Raw genomic sequence first — 13,735 nt, 5'->3', positions numbered from 1 at the left:
AAAAGTAAGACAAAATTGGGGGTGGTGAAAACACCAGAAACAAAGAGATTTAGAAGAAAGCCGATTGCCGATGAAAAAGCCCACAAGGGAACTGTATGAAGTTGAGACGGAGGAAGTCGGGGAAGGAAAAAATCTGACCCTTTGTGAGCAGGGAAGTAAGAGACCCCTTGATAGGTCCTCTGGCTCACCCCCTAACCCAGAAAAAAGGGGAAGACCTGGAACCACAGACAGAGAGTCAGAGGATTCCAGAGTTTTCCCCGGTGAGTCTCCAAATGAGGTACTGCTCTTAAGTGATGTGTCTGACACAGGTGACACTCTTGATGATCACCAAAGAATGGACTCGGATCCCCCGGTTTTGTCTAAGTAGTTTAAATACTTAAACAATTATGAACATTACTTTCTCTACTATCAATGTGAGAAGTGTGAGATTAAAGGTTAAGGCTCACAGCGTTTTATCGTTCTTAAAAACTATCTGAACGGATGTGTTTTTACTACAAAAAATGTTGCATCCCCTTTCTAAAAAAATATAAACAGTGGGAAGAGATTTGGCCATATATCCGTCATTATGGAGTGGCTCGAATGAAAACCGTAACGATGGGGTAGCCATTTTGATAAACAACCCTCAACTCATCATAAAGGGGAGTACTGTGATGAGAGACGGACGCGCAATCTTAGCAAGACTTTCTTATATAGGGAATGATTTTAACCTCATTAACATATACGGCCATACCGACAGACAACTCCGGTACGAACTCTTAGAGGAAATCCAGTCGGATATGCTAGGCCATCAACCACTAATCGTGGGAGGAGATTTTAATTGCATCCTAATTAGGAAGGATAGAAAGAGGACCGATGAAGAGTTTAAAGTAGATAAAACATCAACTTTATCACAAGACATGTGCCGGACATTTAAACTGGAAGACTGTTTCAAATCCATACATCCAGGAGAGGAGGGCTTCACCTGGTTCAGTAGTGACAATGCCAGAGCCTCTCGAATAGACTAGATATTTACAAGGGGTTTAGCTTTGAGTGATGCAAGATTAATTCCTGTTTTTTTTTTTCGGATCACTTGCTACTGTCCTGCTTTCTCATTTCCTTCAGGTATGACTGTTGGGAAGGGTCTGTGGAAGTTAAACTGCTCCCTGCTGGAGGATGAGGCTCTAGCCGCACAATACAGGGAGCTGTACAAAGACTGGCAGACCCTTCAAGACTTGTATAATTCACGAGCACAATGGTGGGAAATGACAAGGAAACGAACACAGACCTTTTTTAAAAATGCAGGAAAAAACAAGAAACTTAAAGAGATGAAACGCATGTCGGGACTACAAAGAAGACTCCAACGCTATTTCATCCTAACAGAAAAGGGGATGGATAATGATGAAATCAAAGAGACCAAACAAGAACTAAACACTTTGGTGGAAATAAAGAGCAAAGGCATCATAATAAGAAGCAGAGAAAGAGAAATAGAAAAAGGGGAAAAATGTACACGCTACTTTTTAAAAAAAATTATGAGCAAAAGTGAGGGGGTTTTTAAACTTCAAAACGAAAACGGGCAAATAACAAAGTAGTGAAATAAACAAATTAATCGAAGACTACTACAAAAATTATATGAAAAGAAAGAAACATGAGAATGAAAATGGGGCATGTATTAGATCATATTTCAAGATCAGTGCGTCAAAACCCCTTTTTAACATCGGACTTTACCCAAGACCAACTGAATGATTGCATAAAGACTATGAAAAAAGGCAAATCACCCGGGGAGGACGGGCTCAACCTCAAATTTTACCGGACTTTTTGGGATATTTTAGCACCAGATCTGATTACTGATTTTAACGAATTTTCGAGTCGAGACAACATGCCAGACAGTTTCAGAATAGGGATAGTTACTCTATTGCACAAAAAAGGAGACAAAATTGACTTAAAAAACTGGCGACCAATAACGCTTTTAAACGTGGACTGTAAAATTTTCAGCAAGCTTCTAGCAACACGAATGTCTGTAGTCTTGGGAGACTTGGTTGATCCGGACCAAACCTGTGCCATCGTGGGAAGGAAGATCAGCAACAGTCTCATGCTGATCCGTGACACCATTTGTTATGCAAGAGACAGAAACATGCGACTAGCGGTCCTAAACCTAGACTTTGAAAAAGCCTTTGATCGAGTCTCGCACCAATACCTCTTCAGGGTATTACAAAAATGTGGTTTTCCCCAAAAATACATCAAGTGGGTGGGACTGCTATACCGAGACATCTACAGCAAATTCATGATTAACGGGAATTTATCAGAAGCAATCGAGATCAATTGCGGTGTGCGTCAAGGTTGCCCTATGTCTCCACTTCTCTATGTTCTTTGCATTGAACCTTTGGCAATAATGTTAAGAAAAGATAGATTTGTCGAAGGGATCAATATCCCAGGAAGTGGGGGACAAATTACCTAGTGTGTTTTGTACATGGATGATTTCAATATTTTATGTACTGACCGCGCATCTGTTGGAAGAGCACTTGACTTGACCGACCTGTTTGGGAGGGCGTCTGGGTCAAGGCTAAATAGAGAAAAGTCACAAGTGAAGTTTTATGAAACGTGGAAAGAGACAGAAAAGGCAGGACTCCCACTGACGGTGTTAAAGACAGACCAGAAAATCCTAGGGATAAAATTCAATGGGGATGGAGGAGGCGAGACCAACTGGGATGACGTGGCAAGGAAAGTTAAGCAAAGACTTGTTTTTTGGTCACTAAGAAAACTGACAATAGAGGGGAAGGTCCTAATCATCAAAGCGATCATCCTCCCACTGCTTTTATCAATCAGTTTAGTTTTTATGCCCAAAAGAAACGTGCTGTTACAACTGGACCGAGCCATCTTTCGCTTTGTCTGGGGCTCAAAGTGGGAAAGGATAAAAAGAGATACAATGAAAAAGAAAAAGGAAAAAGGGGGGAAAGGAGTGCCTTACCTACAGCTTTTCCTGGGAAGCAAATATGTCTCTCTCCACTTCCAAAACGCTGTGGGCCCACCCAACAACCCGAAAAGTCAAGCGATGACCCGGTTCTGGATGGGCTCATATTTGCGGAAGCTAAAGCTTGTACCAAACAATTGTTGGATTCCAGTTTCATTTAACTTGCCACCAACACATCTCTTTATTCGGGATTTTTAAAAGAAGTTTGATTTAGAAAGACAAGAAAGTCACACTTTACAAAACCACAGGGCCCTTATTGCTATTGTGCAAAAGCGAGCAACAGTAAGTCCTGTGCGGGGGCTTGCGTTTGGCGAACCTACAACGGTTTGGAGCAACGTGAATCATCTTGCCCTCCCAAAGAGACTACGAGACTTGTCATGGATGGTGGCTCACGAGGTTCTCCCAGTCAGAGCCGTAATGCACCACCGAGGAATGTCAGCGACTTCGACATGCCCTCGACCTGGATGTGGCGCCCAGGAGTCGGTGAGGCACCTATTTTGTGAGTGCAGCGCTGCCGAGGACTTGTGGACAATGGCCGACCAACTAGGAAAATTCCCGGACTTGCCAGCAGGGGAGGTCCCTGATGCACAGGACGTGCTTTACGGGGTGAGCCGGTCGAGGAGGTCTCGTAACGACTTTGCCAGGGATTGGCTCACTCTAGAAACCTGCTGGTATGGAGGTGCAGGCAGATCCCCCCAGTGGCTGTGCTCCAAATGGCTGTAGATACCATACAATCTGTGAGCGGCGGGCCTAGGACGCAGCCATAAAGAAGAATCATCTGCACCCACCCGGAGTGGGGAACCGGGGCTACACTGTGGGGGTCCCGGCAGCAACGGCCTGGGTTGTGGAAAGTAGAATTAAGAATGGAGAGGACCCACAAAGAGGACTGGACGATGCTGCTTAGGAGGGTGGGATGGCAGAGCTATGCCCTTGCACAATAGTTTTGCCCTTTACACTTTGGTTAACTACTATTAAAAGATAATAACTGTGAAATTGTTTAATTGATGTTGAAAATGTCAGGAAAAAGTGTTAAAATGTCATATCGTCACGTCATATTGTCAGATATAACAAAATTGTGATTATGCTTGATGGTTGTTGAGATTGTCGTCTTTGTTTTGCTGCTGTTGGTGTCGGTGGATTTGTTCAGAACAAAAACAATCGACTTTGGCCTGGACGGATCTATTGACACTAACAAAGATGTTATACAACGAAATTGTGAATACGCTTGATTGCTATTAAGATTTCCGAGAAGGGTTGTTCAAACCTCACATTGTGTTTGCTGTTAAACGTCATATTGAAATATAATATTGTGAATGTGCTTGATTGCTGTTGAGATTGTCAAGATTGTTTTCTGTTATTAGTGTCAATAAATTTGTTCAAACCAAAAAAAATTAAACAAACCATTTTCTAATGTAAAAAAAAAAAAACACTTCAATCCCAATTGTTCAAACGCCATATTGTTAGAAAATGATATGACGAAATTGTGAATATGCTTAATTGCTGTTAAAAGTGTCGAGAAAAATTGTTCAAACCTCACATTGTTTATTTGCTGTTAAAAGTGTCAATAAAATTGTTCAAACCAAAAAAACTTCAATCCCAATCTGATCAGATATACTGCCTCGCTTTGCTTATTTTGTTTTGACCAGTTGTATGGGTCACAGATTCTGCTTGGTTGTTGCTTTGATTAAATTGATGCCTAAAGATTCTGGCAATCATTAAATGTTGTTTTCTGTAAACCGCATGTGTCAAAGTGGAACGCCACATACGTCTATGTGGCCAGCGAGACCATTCTGAGAAAAGCACAAGATAAAAATGAGCATCAAACAATATTTCATCTGGATGTAGCCAAAGCCTGACGCCTCGTGAGAAGCACTGTCGCTGTATTTGTTGGCTATTGGTGGCGGAGACATTTTATGTCTCACTCCGTGTTCAACTCCCAGGACCAGACCGAGTATTTAGACAAAGGCAAAAAGAGCTGATAGAGCAGTTCAGTTAAGGACTTATTTCAAAGTTACGAAATAAAATAAAAGAAAATGATCCGGGCCAATTGATCAATAATAATAATTTTAATTACTTATTCACCATACATTTGCCGTGATACATATATACATTTGCCGTAATACATATATCCATTTGCCGTGATCACAATATATATTCGCTGTGTTAGTAACTCCATATTTAGCGTTTTCAGTTAAGGTGTGACTTCCAAACCCAGCTCGCACTTCGCCCGCCTGACAAGGATGTTGACGAACCTTCATCATCAGGCCACGACGTTGCAACCTTTGAGCCCTCTTCTGACAATGTCGACGGACCTCTCTGTTTCGAACCATGATGTTGCAACTTTTAATCTGATGTTTTGCACCTATAAAATGTCTGTACAAATAAACCACTGGGAGAAATGCTGCATTGCCACCCAAACAAAAAGGATGACACTATTTCTCCCACGTGAAAACCTAAATTTGTGTCTCTCTCTCCTTCTTTGGGGATTTTTACAAAATGTCCTTTTGGATGAACCAGACACACTCCCATCAAAGGACATAAAAAAAATCAAGGTAATCAACTGTTTTTTCATGTTTGGTTGATTTTAAGATTGTTTGTTGAAATTTATGTTGAACGAAGTAAATGGTCCTTCGACTTCTGAATGTTTGTCCTCGTCCTTTTGATACATGAATGCTGTGATTTTGTTTTAGCTAGTTGGTCTTGTTGAAAGAAACAAAACTTTCACCGCGTTCACCATGATGGGAGAAGTACAGAAGGTCTCATTTGTCTCAGGTTGTTAAATTTACACTGCAGCGTTAAACACACTTTGATGTGTATTATATTTATGAACTAAAAATTTTGAAGGACAGTAGTATATACCAGTATATCTACTTGACCAGTAATTTGAATTGAGACTTTGCATTTACACAGTGAACACACACACACACACACACACACAGGCATGCAAAGACCTATGGAAAGGAATACAGATTGCCAATAGACAATAACATCTAAAAACTTATCTCCAAAATACCAAGCTATTCAATGTGTGACTTTATTTTGTAGTCCCACATTTTCCATCCTGGAGTTCTTAAGCCAAGCAAAATTTCTCATTTGAATTTATATTCCATCAGTGTCTCCAGATAGCCAAAGCAAAAGAAAGGCAAGGGAGAGAAGAGCAGTCCCCAAAAGATCACCTAAAGCTGTCAGGTAAGGTATCGCATAGCTGTCTGGGTCTTTGCCCCTCCTCCATAGACAGTGGATCATACAGTCGGCTATACACAACAAGGAAAAGACCTAGAAGGCAAAAGAAAAATCAAACAAATACTGAAAAAGGAGCAATTGAAGGAAACAATACAGGGCACACACCAAACTCACCTGAAGAAAAGAAGCAGTCAAGTAAAGAACAGTGAAGAGAGCGCTGGGCATGGTGTGGGCCCCTTTTATCAGGTGAATGACATACAAGAAAATCAGCTGGCCAGGTATGACAATAAAAAGTAGCACCTTTGCGGATTTGTGATTTCGTCCTGATGGTATCAGACAACAAGACAATCATTTTATCAGAAGCATGCATTTTACACCTAATCTAACACGTATGTAGTGATTATTTTAACTTTACCTGTCACAAAGAACGTCCCACAAGGTTGGTGGCAACTTTGGGCATTTTCAGGAACCTCCCTGTTGGAAAAATTCAAATGCAAACTTGTGGAAATGCGGCTCGCTTGAATTGACACAAGGTTTCCTCCGATTCCTGGGGACAAGAAAGGAAAACAAGTTAGTAGGGTGCCGGACAAACCTTTGCTTGTCCACTTAGAAGAGGCTGCAAAATGGATTTAAATTAAACACGTATGGGGAAAAAATAATAGACCAAATCGGCTAATCTACTTAATGTCCTTTGTAATTTTTTGTGTGGTGTTGAATATAACATATAACGTTCCACTGAAGAAAAAGATCTGAAAGTGAAACAAGCTCTGGAAGTCATTACCACCTCCCCTCCTGAATTACGCCATACTGTCCACCTTCAAATTCATATTCAAAATCTACCTCTTCAGACTCACCTATTCATAATTACTGCCTTGCATAATGAAATAAGAGAAGAAATTAACAAAATTGGCAACACAATGGAAAAACTGCTGAACAGAAGAAAAGAAAAGCTGGAAGATCTGCAGAAAGAAATGACAGTAACCAAGAAAGATTTGATAAGACTTAAGAACAACATGGCAAATGGAGAAAGAAATGATAACATCAAAGAGGAAACCAAGCCACAGTGACAGAAAAGAAAATCAACAGAAACACAAATTAATCGTAAACAAGATTCAAATCTAGCGACCAGATTCTGTTTTGCTATAAACTTCTGACCAACCTGTACTCCTTGTGCCTGCATGGGTTTATTCCAGGCACTGTGGTTGCTTCCCTCATTCCCAAAAACATATAGTACTAGTTAATTTGTGACTCCGAATTGTGCTTAGCTATGAGTGAGCGTATGTATACAGACATAAAAGTAGGGCAGCGTCTGTAGTAGGGCACGAGAGGCAAAAGTAGGGAGGGGTTGCTCCCTATGCGGGGACTGACTGAGGCACACATAGTGTTTTACAGTGGTGATATCAATGACCATAAAACAAGTCCATTTTAAAATAACCCTGGAATGTGAATTGGAACACTCTTGTTTGGATTATTTCGAATACATCTATTATGCATTTGCTTAAAAGTTAGCATATGGCCATTTCTTCTATCTTCACTTTACAAGAATGCTGAACGCTTGTAACTCAAGAGAGGGAATTCCTCACCAACTGACCTTCGAGAAGCGCACACACTGGCACAATAATCCTTACACATTTTTGGTGCTCATCTAAAGAGTACTCCTTAGATAAATCTTGACTCCTTTTCTGAGTACGACACATTGTTCATATTGACGTTATCACACATAAATATTATGCTCTTTACATTTCTCAGAACCAGAACAGATGGTAGACCCAAACGCGTAACATTTCACAAATCTTTATTATAGAATCGAGGAAGTCAGGTGCTTGGAAACAAATGCCAGCGATCCTCGTAGGCAGATCTGGTGGCATTCGACCCCCAACTCCGGAACAGCCCCTGTACGCCAGTCGAGGTGGGGATTATGATGAACCAACAAGGGATGTCCCAGGTCGAGAGGCTGCCTGGGAGAGGAAAGCAAGTGAAACCGGACCCTCTTGCGGTGATTGCCCAGCAGGTGACCGTCCAGGGCTCGGGCAGAAACCGAGGTTGGAAAGGGAAGGAGTTTTGACACCGTCCTTTGTGCTAAGGCCGTGTCCAGAATATTGGCCTCAGCGCCAGAGTCAACAAGGGCTGACAGAGCCTGCATGGAGCCTGGAATTAGGAGGTGAGCTTCAAGGACGGGTCTCTTGGTTCTGAAGGTCTGGGTGAAGGCTGAGCTCAGTTGGACTCCTCCACTGTCTGATAAGCTCCTCCCTTTTAGCGGGCGTGAGGAGACCCGGTGTCATTGCCCGCCACAATATAAACAAAGGCCCTCATATGGACACCGCCGATGCTCCGCCACTGACAGGTGCACAAGAACCACCTCAATGGCTTCCGGTAGACCTTGGTGGACTGCGGGCAGTGGCTGGGATGCCGAGGGGGTACCCACCCCTCCGGTAGGGCCGGGGGCTGACCGACACTGGCAACCCCTCTCCTGGTGTCGTGCCTGAACCCGACGATTGATGCGAGTCGTCAATGCGATATCCTCATCGAGATTGGAAGGTGGAGAATGGGACACCAGTTTGTCCTTGATGTAGTCGGCCAGGCTGTGGAGGTAGGCATCCACCAATGCCTCCAAGATCCAGTGACTAAGACTGGCAAGTGACCGAAAATCAACAGAATAATCGGCGATGGTGCGCTTTCCCCACCGGATGTTCTTCATGGACCTTGATGCGTCGGCCGATGAGGAACCAGTGTCAATAACCTTGGCGTGGTCGGTGTGCCAACACGGATCAAGTAGCCGGAGACGAACTGAAAATCAGGGACAGACTGGAGCCAGAGTCAAACTGCTTGCCTTGCGTATGCGGAGGTTCGCTGACTGACTGAGTTTAAATAGGAGGGGAATCAATTAGGCAACATGCTGGCACCAAACGAGCGAGCACAGGAGAGGGCAATGATTACTCATGTCAACATTGTCATTGTTGAAGGATGTACTGATTTTTGCACTAATATCACTGTACCCAACATTTTTTTCTGTTCTTCCTACAAAAATGAGAGGAAATGCTGAGAAAGGCCACTTCGGAAAGTGCTTAAAGTCTCAGCTGCCTTGCATTCTCCTTTAGACCCCAAATTAACATTATTGTCTCTGAATGTGGGTTATATTTTTAAAATTAGGTGCTAAACCTGACATCTCTCAACTGTCTCTAGTTTATTTCTGAGTAGGCTTTTAAATGTAAACTATCTGCTTCATTTAACGATAAAGGCCCATAATTGCACAAATGGACAAAAATAAGTTTCCTGATGACGAATAATGGATAACCTACTGAATAGGTTGTGTCAGTTTTCATTTTTAGTATGTGCCACAGGCCACTTTAAAATGACTGGCAGCGCAATTGGCCGTAGACTTATGTATGTATGTCATATGTAACAGGGATGGAACAATCTTCAAAAGTAGCAGTTCAATAATTTAACTGTTAGGTATCTCACCTTACATCGCTGAATAAAACACACAACGAGAGACAAGAGACATTGATTTCAGCTCAAGTCCTAATCTTCATCTGACCTGGACCTCAAAATCTCCCCGTCTTTATTTCAGTTTAGTCACAGAGTTGTTGGAGGAGGGATGTTGAACATTTCAAGGGAACAGCATCGTAAACAGGAGATACAAACAACAGAAGAATTTAGCTTCTCTCTAAAGCATAGGGTTGACAAGCTTGAGTAGTTCACAAGACTAAAATAAGACACTTTGAAGTCAGGATATACTTGACTCAACTGTAAAGTCGCTGTTATGCTCTATATTTGGAGTAAGTGCAATATACAGTAAATTTACAATAATCCTATCAATAATACAATATGATCACACCGCGGGATAGTTGTTACTAGTGTGGGACCAAACTGTTACAAAGGAATGAGTTCTTGAAATTTTAGGGTAATTAAACTACAAATGTGTGTCTTTTTCTGTTATCAATTCAGATTTGCTGAGGGTGATGTGACCTTATATACAACCCAAAAGAACAATGTATGGTCTCCCTGACCTTCTGCTGATAAAACCCAAGATCGCAAAACAGCATCCGGTCACACTCTGTGTGAATGTCAACATTTTTCATTGTGTTTAAACTCATGATTCATCCGTCTTTAATGATTGATTTTCTCGTTCAATTTTTAAGTCATATTCTGCTTCGCACTCTCAGGACTGGAACTGCATAAAAAGGCGGGAAGACTGCATTTCGGCAATCCAATTTAATCTGAGCGCCTCATTCCAAAAACATGTTTAAACTACCCATTCCGGGAAAGCCTCACGTGTGCTACAACTGTAGAAAACCAGGACATATGGCTAGAGCGTGTCCAGAACTTCCCAGTGATGGCAATAGCTCACCAGCAAACAAACCCAATTTTCCGACCATGAATCACTGGAGGGAACCAAGACTCTCTCACTCTGAAAGACGCCAGGCACAGGCGATTGATAGGGTTTTCCCAAGTTGTCCCCAAGGTAAAGAACACGATTCGGCTCGAGAAACCAAAAGCCATTATGGCAAAGAAGGACAGCTAGTTCACACCCTAGATTTAGAAAACTTGGCTCTCGATGAGGAACAGATTAATTGATCCTAAGAAAGATCATATGAACATAAAAATAGTAGATTAATCGATCATGAGAATTTAAGCATATAACTACATGGAAAATAATATGGATAAAGCCTGATTAAACCTGAAAAAAATCTACCTACTCATTTAACTTAAATATTTGGGCTATTGAATAGCCAAACTGATTTAGTAGCTCATCCAAACATGTAAACATGATTGATTTATCAGGATTTTAATTTGCACTCAAAAGAACAACATTTTTGAAAGTCAATGGACTCTCTGAAGGACAGATATAACTGTCAGGAGGTGGCACATCTGATCAAAGAACGAAATACTGTTTGCTGTGACACAGCTAAAAAAATTAACAAGACAATGGAGTCATTTCATTTTTTTGAGACGGACACATTTTGTGATGGGGCAAGCAACATTCAAGTAGTGGATTACGAGTGATCGTCGCATGGTCAATGAGGCATACGTCACAGCCCGTCATCAAAACTGGAACACAAAATACATTTAGGACTATACGTCTGGCTTGAAGTCACATAAGAGTCAAGGGTAAAGTATAAAGACCAGCTAGAGCATCTCAACATGTGGATAGAACAGACACGGAAGAGAGAGAAAGAGTGCAATGAAAAAAAAAGACGTGTTTTCCTTGGCCTATTCCCAGCAACTGCAAAATTGAGTCATTATGGATGATTGAAAAAGGATTCAAAAATTCTTAAAAGAAAATTCTGAAGTATTTTACATGGACTTCATTGAACTATAAAATAGCAGGGGGGACTAGCCAAAGAACTTCTAAGCTAAAGCCCCCCTCCCCCGCATACACACACACACACACAGGAACGGTTGAAGACTGGTGTCCAGATCTTGGTACGAGCCATAAAATGGAAACCCTGGGCGTCTCCACGTTAAGAAGGTCCATTCGTCATCGAGCTAACAACACCATCAGCCATTGCACGTTTTATAGCATCGAGCGACTGGTAAACAATGCATCATCACCATCCAACACCAATAGCTCCATCATTGGGACGAGTCGACTCTGGGGTACACAGGAGAAAGTACCCCGATGAGTGATACTGGCACATGGTCAACCCAGACCAATCTTACACAAATATTGGGCCAGCCTGTTTTTTGCATTCAGGCTACCCATGTTATGGGTAAATGGCAACCTGGTCGCTGAACACTGCAGCAACAGTGGCTAACCGAAACATTAAAGTATTTACTGAAAACGAGACGATGAGAAGAACAAGGCCCTTGGCCTAGTCATTAATCCATTAAAAAACTGGGTTGTGTGAACATGTGGATGAGGGTTGAAGTGTCTGGAAAAGATCCATACTGGTTATTGAGAACATGTTGCACATCCCTAAATGAGGTTTCCAAGCTGAACGTGTGGGTCTAGATGGGGGCAAAGTTGGAGCATACCTAAGAGTCCAAGCCAAATCCTTTGTTTTGGACACACATAATAAACCAGAACCAGATGAAGACAGCCGCTAAATTTAATGTGGGATCTAAACCTCTATTACTTTGGTTCAGTCCGCCCACATGTGAAATAATGGTCTGAATTCACAGTAATTACAGTCCTTTGGGGCGGCAATAGCTCAGGAGGTAGAGCGATTGTTTTAGGATTAAGGGATCCCAGTTCGAATCCCGGCTTGTCAGTGTTACATGTCGAAGTGTCCTTGGGTAAGACATTGAACCCCCAATTACCCCCAATAAGCAGGTTAGCGCCTTACATGGCTGCACAGATCACGGCCGCTATTGGGAAATTTGAAGCACAATGTAAAGCGCTTTGGGAAGTCATTGACTTGAAAAGCGCTATATAAATGCAGATCATTTCATTTCATTTCCTCAGGCTTGTCACAGTTGTTTTGAAGAAACTTCTCTGACATTACCCTAGCAAATGCGTTTTCGTTTTTATATAACACGTACTGTAACTCAAACAGCTTGTAACTCGTTGTTTATTGAAACATTTTGTCACAGTATTGTCATTACTATATTAGACGTTCCTGCTCTATTCCGCTAAATACTTAATGCAGGTCATGAATGACTGAGTCCTTTGAATCCCGAATACACCTGCATCAATCACATTTACACAAACAAAGCCTTGATCCACCAACAAGGTCTTCCAATTGGTGGGCATGTACATATTTACCTACAATTTACGTATGAATGGAGTTGTGGCGGCACCTTTTCAAGCACAGAGTACGTGATAATTTTGTTACAATTGGACGAGTGCAAATGATATTTGATGGGATGCCAGTTCCTTATTTGGACTAACATTTGTTTTTTGTTTTGACAATTGCCAATCATGTTCCTGTTTTTTCGATTTTAAAACCCTTTAGACTGAGCAATTGTTTTTTAACTGTCAGGCGGATCGAAAGGAAAACTGATATCACTTGCGCTTGTTTCTTGGTTTTTATTGGAAGGAAGGAATGACAAGGCGTGATTCTTCGATCCGTTGTTTGACGGATTGTCGAGGCTTTACAGAAGGGTGAAGGGTTGGTGGGAATGATCGTGGACAGGCGTAATCGTCGTGTTGTTGGTTGGGGCTGGAGAAGTAGGACGTCGTCGTGTTCGGAAGAGTGATCAGGAGTCAGAGAGGCAGGGCAGGTTGTAGGCAAATTCGGAAACGGGTCGGCAACGGAGATCAAGCAGAAAAACAGGAGGCAGGCAAAGAGTCGGAGGTACGGGCTTTCTGAGCAGATGGCAACAGGTTGCATAGTACAATCAGACCACTTGTTTCCGGAATCTGAGGATTTAAATGGACAGGGTGCGCCAATCAGCTGTCCTGGCTGTTGGCGCCAAATCCTGAGCACAGGTGTTCCCGATCCGGGTGATTGTGACAGAACACCCCCCCCCCCCCCCCCTCAAAGGGACGGCTCCAGAAGTCCCCAAAGAAAAAAAAGTAATCCGACAGGAAAGTGCATAATCGACAGGCAAGTGAATAATCCAACAGGCAAGTGAATAATCCAACAGGCAGGTACATAATCCGACAGGCAGGTACATAATCCGACAGGCAGGTAGGTTAGAACTCCTCTGAGCGGACCG

General features: G+C 42.2%; 1 protein-coding gene across 1 annotated transcript in view; it reads right to left on the bottom strand.

The window, feature by feature from the left end:
* Positions 1–4,994: 4,994 nt before the first annotated feature.
* The window catches only part of slc41a2a (solute carrier family 41 member 2a), a 65,754-nt gene continuing 57,013 nt past the window's right edge, over positions 4,995–13,735 (bottom strand). Inside the window, exons 9-11 of the mRNA XM_088340952.1 lie at positions 6,546–6,677; positions 6,305–6,453; positions 4,995–6,223 (exon numbers count right to left, since the gene is read on the bottom strand). Of these exons, the coding sequence (XP_088197078.1) occupies positions 6,047–6,223; positions 6,305–6,453; positions 6,546–6,677 (458 nt within the window). The 3' untranslated portion in view covers positions 4,995–6,046. The remainder of the gene's footprint in view (positions 6,224–6,304; positions 6,454–6,545; positions 6,678–13,735) is intronic.

The sequence above is a fragment of the Urocampus carinirostris genome, chromosome 7 (genome assembly GCF_059441175.1).
Source record: "Urocampus carinirostris isolate Australia breed hairy pipefish chromosome 7, RoL_Ucar_1.0, whole genome shotgun sequence".
Lineage (NCBI taxonomy): Eukaryota > Metazoa > Chordata > Actinopteri > Syngnathiformes > Syngnathidae > Urocampus > Urocampus carinirostris.
This window is presented reverse-complemented; position numbering and strand designations above follow the sequence as displayed.